The 15,048-nt window shown below is 38.4% G+C and overlaps 1 protein-coding gene across 3 annotated transcripts; it reads left to right on the top strand.

Moving 5' to 3' along the window:
* Window positions 1-1,308: 1,308 nt before the first annotated feature.
* On the top strand, window positions 1,309-9,927 carry paip1 (poly(A) binding protein interacting protein 1). Of its 3 annotated transcripts, none has more exons than XM_078251176.1 (11): window positions 1,309-1,707; window positions 3,421-3,572; window positions 3,806-4,003; window positions 4,178-4,290; window positions 4,596-4,707; window positions 5,218-5,352; window positions 5,445-5,551; window positions 6,036-6,153; window positions 6,257-6,311; window positions 6,980-7,058; window positions 9,065-9,927. In XM_078251176.1, exons 1-11 carry the CDS (start codon window positions 1,506-1,508, stop codon window positions 9,150-9,152), a joined length of 1,359 nt encoding a protein of 452 aa, XP_078107302.1. In that variant the 5' UTR covers window positions 1,309-1,505; the 3' UTR covers window positions 9,153-9,927. The 3 variants fall into 3 exon arrangements, with proteins under 3 accessions (XP_078107302.1, XP_078107305.1, XP_078107303.1); XM_078251177.1 differs by having other exon boundaries at window positions 1,310-1,707; window positions 5,218-5,343; XM_078251179.1 differs by lacking the exon at window positions 5,218-5,352.
* Window positions 9,928-15,048: the final 5,121 nt, after the last annotated feature.

The following is a 15,048-nucleotide window of genomic DNA, read 5'->3' on the forward strand; positions in this document are numbered from 1 at the left end:
TAGTACTCTACAGTGAAGCCATCCTGCCCCAGGGATTTATCGCTCTCTAACGAGTTAATGGCTACTTGAACCTCGGCAGTGGTTATAAGACCACCCAAGTCATTTGCGGATTCGGTGTCTATTTGGGGGAAGATTATATCATTAAGCGTGTCGTCTGCAATAGGAGGGCAGTCGGAGGTATACAGTTCAACATAGAATTTGGCAAATATTTCATTAATGATGACAGGATCAGTTTGGCTCTCGCCTGAGTTAGCTTTAATGGCAGGGATTAACTGTGAGGTTGCCTCAGCTCTGGCCTGATGAGCCAGAAGCTTCCCAGCTTTATCCCCTGACTCAAAAAAGCGCTGTCTAGATTTGAGCAGACGAAGTTTAGATTTATTCGTAGATAAGAGGTCAAAGTCTGTTTGCAGCCTAAGACGTTCTATGTAAAGGGTTTTTGATTTACAGATGTTCATAGGGAGCTGGGATTTTGCTGGAGGAATTTGGACTCATGACCCCTGTATTTCTAAAATCCCACCAACAGCAGCTTAAATTGAATAATAGTCAGGAACCACACACACTTGAGTATTCCAATTGTACGCTGCTTTATACTTCTATTCCACTACATTTCAGGGTGAAATATTGTACTTTTTACTCTATTGCATCTGACATTAAACATTTTATAACATGAACTAACTTAGTTAAAATTAGCACTAACACCTACAGTAAAATGCTATACTTACACATGTAAGCATCAGTAATAATGATCCAATAATCCAATGTTTAATAATAACACTCAGGGGCATTTTTTTGCGGCGAGTGACACTTTCCTGCTAATACTTCATTATATAATTCATTCATTGGACCCTCCCCTACTTTAATCCATTTTTTTTCACAATCATTTTTAAAAGGAAAGATAAATCTGGGAGTAAACCTAACAATTTGTGTACAGTACTGGAGTAAAATGATGAATGCGGGACGTTTACTTATAAAATAATGTCTTACGTGCAGTTTAGTGTTATGGTTATGGTTATGGTTATGGTTAGGGTAGGCACAGGTGGTTTAGCAGGTTCATAATTAATTAAGGACATTGTATGGGGAATTTGGGACACTAAACTGCACGTATACCTAAAATAATAATATGTATGCATATTTAATTGTGATATGTCTAAAATTACTTAAGAATCTGAATAATCTTACAATCACTGATAATACCGTGCTGTATTCTGAATTTGCACCATGCACCATTTATGGCTGAGCTTCCACTCCAAGCCACTAGAGGGAGACCGTTTTCTTCCACATCACACACTGTTATGGATAGCGACAGCGAGTTTGTTGTTAAAGGAAGTGGCCAAAAAAAAAGTTGTGTATGATACTAGCCCATAGAGAAAAAAGCCATCATGAAAGAGAGATAGGTTGTGTTTTGTTGTGATAAAACATAAGCAAGCAATTGCTGCTACGCAAAACAAAAAGCAGTGGACAGCATTTCTTCTTTTAATGCTGCTTTGAGAGTCAAGAGAGCAGACATGAACGACAGTTTCGACCGAGCTCCCGGAGCAGGGAGAACCCGAAATCTACCCGCGGACCCCGGGCTTGCGGAAAGCGCCGCCGGGGATTGTGACACCAAAACAACGCTTTTCAACCAAAGGGAACCATTGAGACAGCCGCGAACATCCCCGCCTTTTGCCGAGAGCAACATTAGCACGGCCAACGTCGTGGGTGGTGGAGGTAAGGAGCTGTCAATTAACGTTAGCTAACGACAACTGAGCTAATTTAGCTAGCTACTTTTAGATTCGAGTTCATGTAAATGAAACTCGCATAGCTACATGATCACGGAAGGCCAGAACTGTGTTTGCATATATTTAATAGTAGCCACACAAATTACCTCCGACTTGAAAGTTCCTCTGAGAAGCCTATGGGGGTTAAGTTACTCGTTTAACATGGTATTAATCTTGTGCTGTAACGTTAATTAGCTAGCTAGCTGCTAAATACCATTAATGTTCGCTAGCCTCATTTTGGCGTTGCGAAATGCACCTGTTAGATTGTTCTTTCACGTGAAGCAACGCAGCGTCTAAATAAAGCTCCCACTCAGATGTCACGTAGTTGATTAGTTACGTGCCACATGTAAAGCTGTCTACCCAGCTAACACTTCGAAGAGCAAACGTTATAATAGTCATATAAAAATATAATAGTTATGTTCTAGCTATACTATACTGACGTTACACTAATGTGCCTCCCTCACTTTATCATAATGTACATATTATACTACATTATGTTATTATGTTACGTTGACTCTTGCACTATATTCTAATATATTAATGCAGACAAACACTTGAGTTCCATTACTTAACCACATCAGTCTGATGTACTCTGTTTACGGAGACCGGTTTACTCTGCTGCTATTAATCACACCACTGTCACTTTATTATATAATTTGTCCCCAAATACTCTTGGATAGTTTTTATTCTCTTTTAGTTTTTGTACCTATAGATGTAACCTTATTCTTTGTGTTTTAGCTATAAAACGCTGTATTGGAATGAGTACTATGTTGGACAATTGGATGCCCTATTGTGATCTTTTTCTAAAGGACTCTGTATGGTCATGATGACATAGGCAGGTCTGAAAAGCACAACCTGTGTTAAACTGCATGCATATTGAAAGTCTCTTAAAAGTGCATTATTATCAACCAGTATGGTGAAAATGTGTTTGTATTTCCTTCTGAAAAAAATGATTGAAATGAAATATCACTTCATCACTACAGTTCATAGCCAGCATGATCCAGTACTAATTTCTGGGATGACAGCCAGCCAACCAACTACAGATATTGCTTCACTATGTTGATGTGCACTGTACTTTAGCAGCCCTTACAGTATAAACTGTAACAGATAAGTCTGGGAGACAGGGCCTGCGACCAGCACACATGCATCAGTTGCAGCACTGGTGGGCGGGTGTACACACACACTATCTTGCCATTAGTCCGCATGAAACTCTTATTACTGACACAGCAGCACTATCATACATATTAGAAAGTAATAGTAAGTGATGCGTCTTTGCACTCAACATAAGTTTATAAGCACACAACTGTATAAGCACTTCATTACAGTGTTACAGTCTTTTATGTCCTGTTTATTGTTTTGTTTTTACTGTGTGTATCTTTTTATTGTGTTTTACATTTTGTGCCCACATTGCAAATCAATTTCCATCTGGGATAATGTCACCCATGAAAAGACTAAAACCAACAAATAATTATCCAAGGACTGATATAGCATAGCAAGGTTTGCTAAATAAGTCAGTCTTTTTACAAAAGGAAATATATATTTATTTGGACACCCGTTTTGAAGGATTAACATTTTTTGAATTAATAGATCACAACAGTAACAATGGGATGAATAGTGTCACATATAACAAAGACTGAAAACATCTTTCTTCTTCCTCTTTCAGATTTTAAAAGACAGAGCAAACCCCAACAAAGTACAAATGCCAACAGCACGTCTGCCTTCCCAGGTTGTAATGAAGTGGATTCTTTGGTCAAGTCATCAAAGCTTTCAGCCAGTGCCCCAGAGTTTGTCCCCTCTGGAATCAACCCATATGAAGTAAGAGGAATTTTCACACCATCACTGCCTTTATTCTGACACTATTATCCCTATTTTTTATAGTGTTTTTTTTTTTTTTTCTTTCTTCCAAGTAGGAGTCGGGAAGTGTGTCAGTAGCGCATCCAGCATTACTATCTTGTGAATTTTGAGTTTTTTTTATTTGAATATGCTAGGCTACTCAATTATTTTGCATTGGTGTTTTTTATTTCGTTTGTATTGTGATTTTTGTGTAGGACCCCTCTTTTTATGATGACGACGACAGCTATTACGGTGAACCAACCTTGGCTGATACAGTCACAGACTTCCTGGCCCACCTGAGCTCCTCACCAGGATCCTTTGAGTCGGATGTTGAACACATAACTGGCATGCTCAATTCCTGGGTTACTACTGAAGAGTTGTTGAAGGAGCTGGTGGAACTGATCTACACACAGGTTTGGAGAGACACATTCAGTCTTCATTTTGCTTTGTATACATTTGAAATATTATGATTTTACACCAAACCTGCCTAAACACAGCATACACATTAAATATAAATGCATGTTTCTGACAAAACAAACAATTGTATAAGGTACCTTACTGAGTATTAAGTTTTCTTTTCATTGCAGTCTACTGCCATTCCAAACTTCTCTTACACGGGTGCCAGGCTCTGTAACTACCTGTCCCATCACCTCATTGTCAGTCCACCAAGTGGCAACTATCGTCAGCTGCTCCTGCAAAGGTGATTTATTTCAGTTTTTATTGTATTTACTGTGGGTTCATATCAGGGGTAGTAGATCTTATGGTTAAAAAAAACCCCTTTCATTCAATACAATTTCTTGATAATTAGATTGATTAAAAAGGATCTTTTTTTTTATTAGACGATGTCGAAGCAGCAACAAATGTTTGTATCACAAAAGCGGTACTAGAAGTTGAAGTATTTTTACTGACTAGCTATTGGGCGAGAATTAATAAGGGCAATATGGAAAGCAACTGTCATTGTTCAGTCAAATTAACATTAAAAGGGAAGAACGTTTTCTTCCGTAGATGTCGAAAAGAGTATGAACAGAGGGATGTAGCGGTTCAAGGAGACCCAGAGACTCAGAAGAAATTCCACTCCTTTGTGCTCTTTCTTGGAGAGCTCTATCTTAACCTGGAGGTAAGACAGCGTTATATTATCATTCCTAAAGTGGTGTAAATGCATGTATTAAATCACTCTGTTTCAAGTTACACGACACTATGTTGACTTGAATGCTTATACTGCATGTTGTGAGCTTGTTGGGGGGGCCTACATGCTCCCGAATGGCACTGGGGAACACTTTGCTTCGACTTGCTAAGTGTACTTGCTAATTTGTCAGAAAGCAATTCATTCATATAAAAAAACAGACCAAGCTAAATACACTTGTATTATGCATATTTGTATCAACTTGTCACTCATGCCCTGTTTGAATTGCTGCCAGACATTTAGGATGTCTGGTGCTGCTGCTGCTGCTGGCACATTCCGTTGTATTGTGGTCAACTTTATAAATGTTGTAGATCTTAGGCGAGGGGTCAACTTTGCAAGTTGGGTTCATAAGCTACCAACACCAGAATACTACTTGGCATGCCTTCAATCTTCTCATTGCGTCAGTCATGCGTTATTTGTGCCAATCTTCTTTTGTTTGTTTAGATAAAGAAAGCAAAAGGACCTCCAAATCGAGCAAATATCCTCCTCACTGCGCTGAAAGACCTGTTAATCAGTCTGTTCTCCAAGCCTGTGGATGCAAATCTCATCTGCGCTGTCAAACTGCTTAAGGTTTCAAATGTCAATGAGATATGTTTACAGATTTGTATCAAAAGCTTTCCAGGTAGTTCTACTGTGTGGGACGGTAATAAGAATGTGTTTTAAATTTACAGCTGACAGGCTCGGTCCTGGATGACGCGTGGAAAGAGAGTGGAAAACCACACATGGAGGAATTGATCCAAAGAATAGAAACTATTCTACTGGATGCCACCTGCAGCAGGTGTGTATATCAATGTGGTCTTTTGTGCGCAGCTGCTACTCAACGCCTACGCTTAAGATAACCTTAGATATAAAAAGCTTGAAATATGCCTAGACATCTGAGATGCTGCAGACTTGCAGGGATATTCGCAGAGGTGTCTGCCAACATAGTTGCACCTAATGATCATGTGTGTCCCAGGTGGCAGTGTTGAAGACAGTCATCCATAATCAAACACTTTGGAAGAATAGATATTCTGTCACAAAAAATGAAGTCATCGAGTATATCATGTTTTTATTAAGTTTCAGAAACAACCAAAGAAACCAGCGTGTACCAAAGAGTTTTAGCTTTTTAACACACACACACATGGCACTGGGAACATGTAGCATCATTCAGAAGTCAGCCATAAACTGGCAAAAGGCTGAAGTGCCAAAAAGAAGAACATTTCCGAGTTAAACCCTCATAGACACTGTGTAAAACTTTCTGATATGAGCATGTCTGTCCTCAGGGATGTCAGACAGATGCTTCTTAAACTAGTGGAGTTGAGATCTAGTGATTGGGGCAGAGTCCGTGCTGCCGCAGCAGCCAGCAACGCCACGCCAGACAACGACCCTAACTACTTCATGGTGAGCGTCCACTGTACTATACTCCCCATTTTTCTTTTCTTTTTAATTCTACATTTCTTTCTCCACATTTCTGTTTTTCATGGATTTGTTTTTCTCCTCTCAGAATGAACCTACATTCTACACAGAAGATGGTACTCCTTTTACAGCAGCAGACCCAGGTGAGACTATGTACACGTTTGTGATAGATCAGGAGCGGGCAACACAGGTTTGCCGTCTACCAGGTTTTCATTTGTGTTCAGTCAATCACAGGCACAGTGGACATGTAAGATCTGGTCGGTTACGGAGATATAAAAACCCACAAGAATAATGTTAAGTGGTTTCTGTATAGTTTATGCACACAAATGAAAAGTCTAGAAGACAAAAAAAAATTTCACAAGGCAACGTTTCTTCAATTTTTAAAGATTATATTTTTTGGGCATTTTTAGACCTTTTATTTTTCATAGGACAGATGAAGACATGAAAGGGGAGAGAGAGGGGGAATGACAGGTCGGCAAGGGGCCGCAGGTCGGAGTCGAACCCGCGGCCACTGCGTTGAGGAGTAAACCTCTTTATATGTGCGCCTGCTCTACCCACTGATTCAACCCGGCTACATTTCTTCAATTTTTAAATTACACGCTCAAGCTTCTGATATCTAATTTTAGATACAAATAGTTGTAATAAATATGCATCTTGGCTTAACTCATCCTGGTTACTCTCCTCAGCCTAATCATTGAATAAGTCCTTTAAATGGTAGAAAGACGCAGTCCTTCCTAATTTAAATAGAAAAAAAATGTAATTGTGTTGCTTCCTCTTATGTGCCTTAACGTCGGCCTCTCTGTTTTTACAGAATATGCTGAGAAATACCAAGAGATCCTGGACAGGCAGGACTATTTCCATGATCTTGATGGAGAAAATGGAAATGAAATGTAAGTACATCTCATAGGGATGAAAACATATAGATGGGTCATGCACACCTTTCTTTTACGTCACAGCCACCTACTTTACTGTGGGCCTGAATGTACCATTCAAAGAAATAACTATCACATCCTAAGCCATAATCAGAATACCTTAAATCAATGCCAGTCACAGCTTTGTGATGTTTTTTTTTAGATTGGTTGTATAGTGGAAACTCTGAGCAGGCAGCTACAATAAATTCAGTGCAAGGTATTCCAAATAGAGACATAATTATGTGATTCAAAAAGAAAGTCAATTGTGTTGTGTAAATTGAAACAAAGTGATTGAATACATGCGTTTACACCACTTTAGGAATGATAGTATAATGCTGTTCTACCTAATGCATAACATTAGTTAAGATTAACCAATTAATTATCTCCACCTGCTGCGTACAATGACTAGTATGTAGAATTTAGGGCAATCTATTGGCAGAAACGGAATATAATATTAATAACTATGTTCATTAGTGCATGATAACCTGAAAATAAGAATCATGTTTCCGTTACCTTAGAATGGGCTGTTTTTATCTACATACAGAGCGGATTGTCTTCCACAGAGTCCGCCATGTTGCACCGCCATGTTTCTTCAGTAGCCCAGAACGGACAAACCGAACTCCGGTTCTAGGTCGGGCCATTCGCGTTTTCGCGTCGGCCACTGTAGCTCTCCCACACGCTGGCACACAGGAGAAGTTTCAGTTGGTTGCAATCTGCAACCTCACCACTAGATGGCACTAAATCTTACACACTGAACCTTTAACCCTTGTGTTGTCTTCCCTTCAACCTTGAAAAAACGTTTTTGACGCCTTTTTTCACAGTTTGTTTTTGCTTTTTCCAACGTTTTAAATTTTTTAATTTTTCTTCTACACATTTTCAGCGCTGATTTCTACGTCCCATATTTTCTGATATAAAACAAAAATTTAAAACGGGTCAATGTGACCCGGAGTCAACACAAGGGTTAAGGTTGTCAAAAGAATACTTTGGTACTTCTTCGATACCACGTGTTTAAAACGATGTGATCTACGTTCATTTTACATTTGATAGTATCGAAAGTACCAAAGCTCTTAAAAAAAATAATAAAAAAAACAGATGTGCAATCAGAAACAACGGGGAAGAAAATCAACTGGTCCTCAACCTGTGGCTGTTACGGCATTCTCTACAGCAATGAACCCAGCGCGTGTCAGAGCAGCCAGCCACCTGTCATTGGTATTCAAAAAGCAAGCTAGAGTTAGCTGTGGCAACTGACTTTTTTTTTTTGCATCGGTATCGAAAGAGACATTGAGTAACTAGAATTGTATCTAAGTTGAAAATTCTGGTATCGTGACAACCGTTATATTCAGTGAACGAACAAGTTACTGACGTGGCTTAATTATTTTTCTTGTTTATTTCAATATATTCTATTGGTTTTGTAGGCAAACAGGCATCTAAAGTACAAATAACGTGGATGTCATCAAAGTAATGAGTTGGGATCATTTTAGTACTCGCATTGCATTTTTTAAATGAGATGTTCTGGTAACTGATGCTACAGTAATTATCTGGGTTATTCAACACTAGATCATGGTTCTATTTAGACCCAAATCTTTAAAAGTTCAACAGTAGCACCGTGCTGCTGGCACATCTTCGTTTATGTGTCTGCATAATGGCTTCACACAGGTCATATGACCACGACTGACCTGTGGGCCCCTGAGCTTGGTGAATGTGTTTGACTGGCCCACAATGCAACATGGTCAACCATTGCCTCAGATTCAGTTTAGTCAGCAGTTAGGTATGAAAGAGGGCTTAGTTCGCGCCTATCCTCTCTCTCAGAACTGTGTTAGTGTTTGGCTGTGAGCTTGTGTTTTTGTGTCATTTAAATGTCAGTTTCTTACACAAATTGTTGGTAATGTAATATTAGTTACACACACCATTATATATTAAATAGCACATTTGTCTTGAAGATCTAAAAAAAAAAAAAAAAATCACTTGTTTTGTTGTGTTTACAGATACGACTCTGAAGATGAGATGGAGCCTGAGATAGAAGAAGCTTTTGAGAATTTTTGTTTAGAAGCAGAGAGGAAACGACAGCAATGACGCAAGAGTGAGAATCTGTAAGACTCAACAGGCACATACTGTACTTTTCCCACTCAGCTTTCTGGAATGTTGAAAAGCAAAGGAAACTAGAATCAGATAGGTTCAAATTTTCATTTTACTGCAAACAAGCATTTTAAAATAAGAGCTGTTCATAGTTGCACTTCTGACACTTTTTTCCGTCAGTGTTGATTAGGAAATGGGGACAATCAACAGGGTTAATTGTTCGAAATATTGAGGTATTACGTGTTTTTTTTTTTTTTTGGACATGAAAGTTCTTTCTTTGTTATTTTGAATAATTTCATGAACGTATTTCCTAAATGCCTAAACTAAAATGCCAAGAGGGAAATAGTTTGCTGTGGATTTTTTTGGAGTTCTTTTCTGAAAGGCAGATACGTTTCATCAGAGGTGTGCATACTTTTTTAAATACTAATTAATGCCCCATGCATTACGTATAGGCCAAAAAGTTGTGCACTTTGGAAAATGCATTATAGCTCTAAAAAAAATTATAATTCACAAATTGGAAAGTGAGTATAGATAAAACTTTTTTACATATATATATCTCTGGGGCTAAAGACAGCATTTAAAAAAAATACTAAGTAAAATATTAAACATTTTGAGAATCAGCGGTCAGTGTGACATAAAAAGGAAGAATTGTTATCCCAAGACTGAAAGACTGTTTACCAGCCATCCATGGAGCCCCCAAGGAATGTTGTTCTGTAGTTTGTAAATATTATTTATGGTATTGTTTGCCTGCAATAAACTCTTTATAATGTGAGATTTTATTTGCTTGATTTGTCTTTGAGCCTTTTTGAGGTTGAAGAAGATAAACGCAGATATGCATCATCTATTTGGTACGCCTACATTAATGTTTGGTGTTTCAAAGAAAGCACCAATACCCTCTGTATAGATGTTACCTATAAGTTGTCCCTCTAGTCTAAGACTCCATCACTCCATACTAAATATCTAGTATAATCTAGATTATTTTTGATCGTAACCTCTCCTACTCTCCTTCTCTCTCCTGTGTAATGATTACAGAAATATTTCCCAACTAGAGTCAGTCTGAACCAACTCTGCCATCATCTGGTGACTTTGTGTTTGATGAGACCTACGAACATCACCTCACCTCATAGTCAAATTACATCTGATTGTTTAAGTCATTGCTATCGGGACAGCAAAGTATTTGCTTTGGAAGTGTATTCTGTGTCATTACCGTATCTGTCGGTCAGATGACAGAATTTACAGTTCTGTGGGAGATATGTGCAGAGATACTCTGGCGTGCTGATTTACAGTTGACTAGTAAGTGGAATGAGAAGGCTGATTAAATTCACAGGTTTCAGACTGGCAAATGGCCCTGTGAGCTATTGTTTTGTGCATTATGCAAACCTTAATGTATCTGGTTCATCAGGAACAATAACAATTGGAATATTGATAGTTATTGATGATATGTGATTGACATGAATACAAGTTAGTTGCTTTATATTTGAAGAGTGAATTAGTCATAGCTCACCACTTGTTTCAGCCAGACATTCAGGGTTTGGAGACACAACAAAACACCATCCCACTCTAATAATTTCATCTTCGTGTTGACTTGATTTTAATGTATGGCAGTTTGTAATTTTGTGTATTAAGTTGTTCATAATTGATTGTGAGGAGTATGTGTAAATATACATTGCTTATGTACATACAGTACAGTCATTTTTTATTGCTGAATACTAGGGGTGCTCAATTCAGAAAATGTCACGATTCAATTCAATATTGATTTTTAGGCTCAAGATTTGATTCAAAATCGATTTTTGATTCAAAAATGATTCTCGATTAACAGTATGTAAATGTAGAATGTAGATGTAGAATCGCGATATGACTGTGAATCGATTTTTGCACACCCCTACTGAATACATTATTTTCTTGATTGCACATACTATTTTGGTTTTACACTTAACTTTATCCATGTTTGCAGCATTTCCACTGCATAGTGGGTGAACATTGACAGTGTTTAAATGAAATTGTAATATTCAGGTTTAAAGTGCTTTAGGCTCACAAAGACCCATTTTACCAAAGGGTTAAAAAAAAAGGATCAAGATACAGAATAAGATGACGATGGTTACTGGGAATCTAATACAAATTCTGACAAATGAACACCAGTTACTAAGGAAGATCATGTTAAAATCGGTCTACGTGCACATTTGCACCACCTGGTGACCAAGTTGAGTAACGTTATAACAATTTGCACAAGTCGTCGCAAGTTATTTAACTCAGGACTTATGGTACCAAGTAAAATTCTGGAGAAAAAAATACTTTAAATTGAGCATTATTTTCACAGTGCTGATGTTAGGTTAGTGTAAATAAAGTCTTGCCATCAACACTTGAAGCAACACCATATACACCATACTTCACACGCTCTATTACAACTGAGACAATCACATCATGTACAGTAGGTCAGTTGCAGGAAGCATATGATGGTAAACCCCAGAGATTTAAACATTCAAGATTACACCCTCCTAGTCTCAAGCCCTTCAAGTTTTTCTTACCAGCACATCTTCTAATCGTCACACCATTAATATTGTTCAAATTATGCAAGCTTCTGCCCTTTCTTTGGCTCATACAGGCACCTTTATCGTACAAAGAAAAGATAAGGAACATATTGCCATGTCAGAAATTTGTCGTATGTGTTCATATTGGCCTGGAAAATTCTTAGTGGTGGCCTGAGCTCAGAGGAAAATGACAAACAGACATACCATGACATTGCCTTACCCTCAATGACACACCACAGCTATTTTCCTTGCTACAATAAAGTAGCTCTTTTGTACTTTGTAACTCCCAGCACCAAGCATGCATGTATGTTGAAATTATAAGACTCACATCTTGGATTACATCTAAGAATATTGCATTTTTCTCTGTGATACAGTCTATGTTTCTTTCATGTCTGTCAGGGGTACAGTATACTGAGGCATCCTGGTGACACAGCAGTGTAAGATGATGCATGCCATATAACCACAACAATTCTGGTTCCAGCATTGCTTGTGGTGTTTGTTGCATGTCACCCCCTCTTACACCGGGTGTCAAAAACAAAAATCAGTCATGGGACATCGCTTGAAGCTAGGTAGCATACTTTAATGTGGTTGTCCCATCATATTTTAAATGCAAGATATTGTTTTTAAAGCATTTTGTTTCACTGTACTGTTTTTGTACTGTATCAACGATGCCTCACAGCGAGTTTATGTAAATTGTTAGCATCTGCCAATTGTTACTACTGTAGACCTTTGTTCAAATTGAAACACTCTCCCACAAGTCTGTCTCCAATTTATTACCAACAAGCCGTTGTGGCACTTAAATAGACCAAGGACAGATCATTGCACGCTGTTTTACTGTAAATGTTTTATACTGTATCTGGTCGTTTCATTATCTGGGAAAACAAAAATAATATAATGAATTTGCATGAGAGTGCATTTTTAATGTGTGTGAGGCTGTTGAGGAAGCACATTGCACACAGCTGATATCTTAATCTGCAAAACACTGACTGCCAACGCATGATTTGGCATAAAATAATGCATCATCTTGCTCAGATGAACTGCATTCATCACTTTTTTGCTTCTCTTGAGGATTGTTGAAAATGCACCTGTACAAATCTAAAGAAAAAAAGAATAATTTTTTGGTCATGTGAAAGGACGGTAGCTTCACCCACAAGTCACATTACCACAGTGTCTGTGTGCGGTCATTGACTCGTGAGCCCTCTGAGCCTGCTGGATGTGACTGTCTGGCTCACAATGGAAACAGGGAAAACTGGGTCCTTAAATTCCCATTGGTCAGCAGACGGGCGTGAAAGAGGGATTAGCTTTGTACGACAGTCCACTCACCCAGACCTCTCTCTGTGTGTGTTTCTGTATTTGTATTAATTTCTCTGCATACTGTATGTTGCATAATGTGGTTTTAAAACAGGAATTGGTGACAAAATCACTAAAACAGCAATGTTTTTCTTCCTGGGTATTTGCCTGAGAGCTATCCTATGTTGCCTGAGATGGAGTCTAGGGCTAAAGTCTGAATATCTGTAAAATGTAATGCCATAGCCCTGCAATGACCAACACCTTTGTAAGCCTTGTGTTTTGACAATGTAAGAGAGGTGTTGATTCAACTTGGAAACAAGTTTAGACAAATTGCCTTACGCAAAACCACACACTACCAAAGTAAAGACCTCTCCATGAACAGTTTTCATCGGTACTATTTCTCTGGTAGAAAGTAGCTCCAATGAAAAATGTTGACAGCGTTTGTTTGTTTTTTGTGTGGATTATCCAGAGTAGTGTTTGAGCAACACAAATAAAAATTTAAAATGGTCTCCAGACATCCAGGCTAACTTCAAATGATTCATGGTCTTCCTCAGTGGGGATTTTTAATGACATGCCACGCGACATGTCCACACTGCTCTATTATGACGGGGCCTTGACAGGAAAATAAACCACCTGCTTTGCTGTTTAATATCCTTCCTTTGATTGTTCAACATAATTTAACAGAGTAAGCTGCCTAAAACTCTGCACTGTTGTCTGAAATAATGTATACAAATGAAGGAATGCAGTATCCTGTTAAAGGGAGAAAGATATAACAGATGTAGTTTGCTTTGTGTAAAATCACAACTTTTTTTCCACTTCTGTGAAAAGGTAATGGTCCAGTTTGTCAAAGTCTTGGCAACATAACAAATCTGAAAGGAAGATTAGCCTTTCCAGGAACCGTGTCGTGTCACTACCCCACAAATGATTGAACTGGATCATTTTGAATTCTCAAAGTGCTCCGGCTCACCAGATGACTAACACACGAGGCATGACTGTAACCAACAGGATGAGTGTAGGGGTTCAGCTTCTGAATAAGGTTGTACATTGCGTCTTCCAGGCTACAGGAACCTGTTGAATTGACTTAACTGAATCACAGGGTCGTTGCCTCCCCAAAGACGACATTGAATTCTGATACATTGTATCAGGAATTCCAGAAAACTGTATTTTTCAGTATTTTTATCCAATTTAATTTGCCTCCTAACTCTCTGCGCTGCTTGTGTGAAATAAAGAAGTTGGCAGGCTGATTTTGAAGACCAGAGTGAGAGCCTTTAACACATTTTTGTGGTTGATGATATGAAAGCCTAAAGTTTGACAACTTATAGGGTACGCCTAAGTTCATAACTGTGATTTAAGATTTGACCGAAGGGTGGAGATAGCTAATGATGTTGAACTTTGTTATTAGTCAGTAATTTCATTGGTCTAAGCAAGGACAGCAACACAGAAGCACCAAAACGCATCTAGGCAAAAGAAAGAGGGTAGGGTAATACTATTAGCCTACTGTATGGAATAAGTTCAATGTAATTAGACAACCTAATTAAGTCTTTAAGTTGCCTTGGACTCCCTGTATGTATTTTACACCAAAAACTGTTGCTGTGCTTCTTTGCTCTGACTGTCATCACTTTTCCAACTAGCTGTGTCCAAGTCAAGGGGAGGTAATAAGACTTTGATTAGTAGAACTGTTAGCCTATTAGGACACCAGTGACCTTTCAAAGCAATACCACACTGTGTTCAATAACTAAATGGCATCATTATAACCACTAGTGTTGTCCTGTAAAAGGAGTGTTGCATGATGTTAAAAATGGTTGAACAGGGGATTTAAAGAGGCCTTTTACTCCCAACTGCTCTAGTCGAACTGCTCAGTGGCCAACAGATCAGACTGTAGTGGGCAGCTTCCTGGTGTAACTGTGTGAGTGTGATTCCTGCAAGACAGCTTGACTCTCTGTGAAGTAAGTGAAGGTTACATTTTAAAAATCGTATAGCAGTTGAGGCCGAGATATCCAGAATGTTACTCCCTTTTATGTGTCAAGCTCAAAAAGTGCTGGATCCTATATTTCCCATAATGCAACCAATTTAGC

This window comes from Sander vitreus, chromosome 5, assembly GCF_031162955.1.
Source record: "Sander vitreus isolate 19-12246 chromosome 5, sanVit1, whole genome shotgun sequence".
NCBI classification, from domain to species: Eukaryota; Metazoa; Chordata; class Actinopteri; order Perciformes; family Percidae; genus Sander; species Sander vitreus.

Coding starts and splice junctions, on each gene's coding strand:
- paip1 (XM_078251176.1), top strand. CDS start 1,506: ATGAACGACAGTTTCGACCGAGCTCCCGGAGCAGGGAGAACCCGAAAT. Junction 5,353..5,444: donor AACTGCTTAAGGTTTCAAAT/GTCAATGAGATA, acceptor TTAAATTTACAG/CTGACAGGCTCGGTCCTGGA. Junction 5,552..6,035: donor CTGGATGCCACCTGCAGCAG/GTGTGTATATCA, acceptor GTCTGTCCTCAG/GGATGTCAGACAGATGCTTC.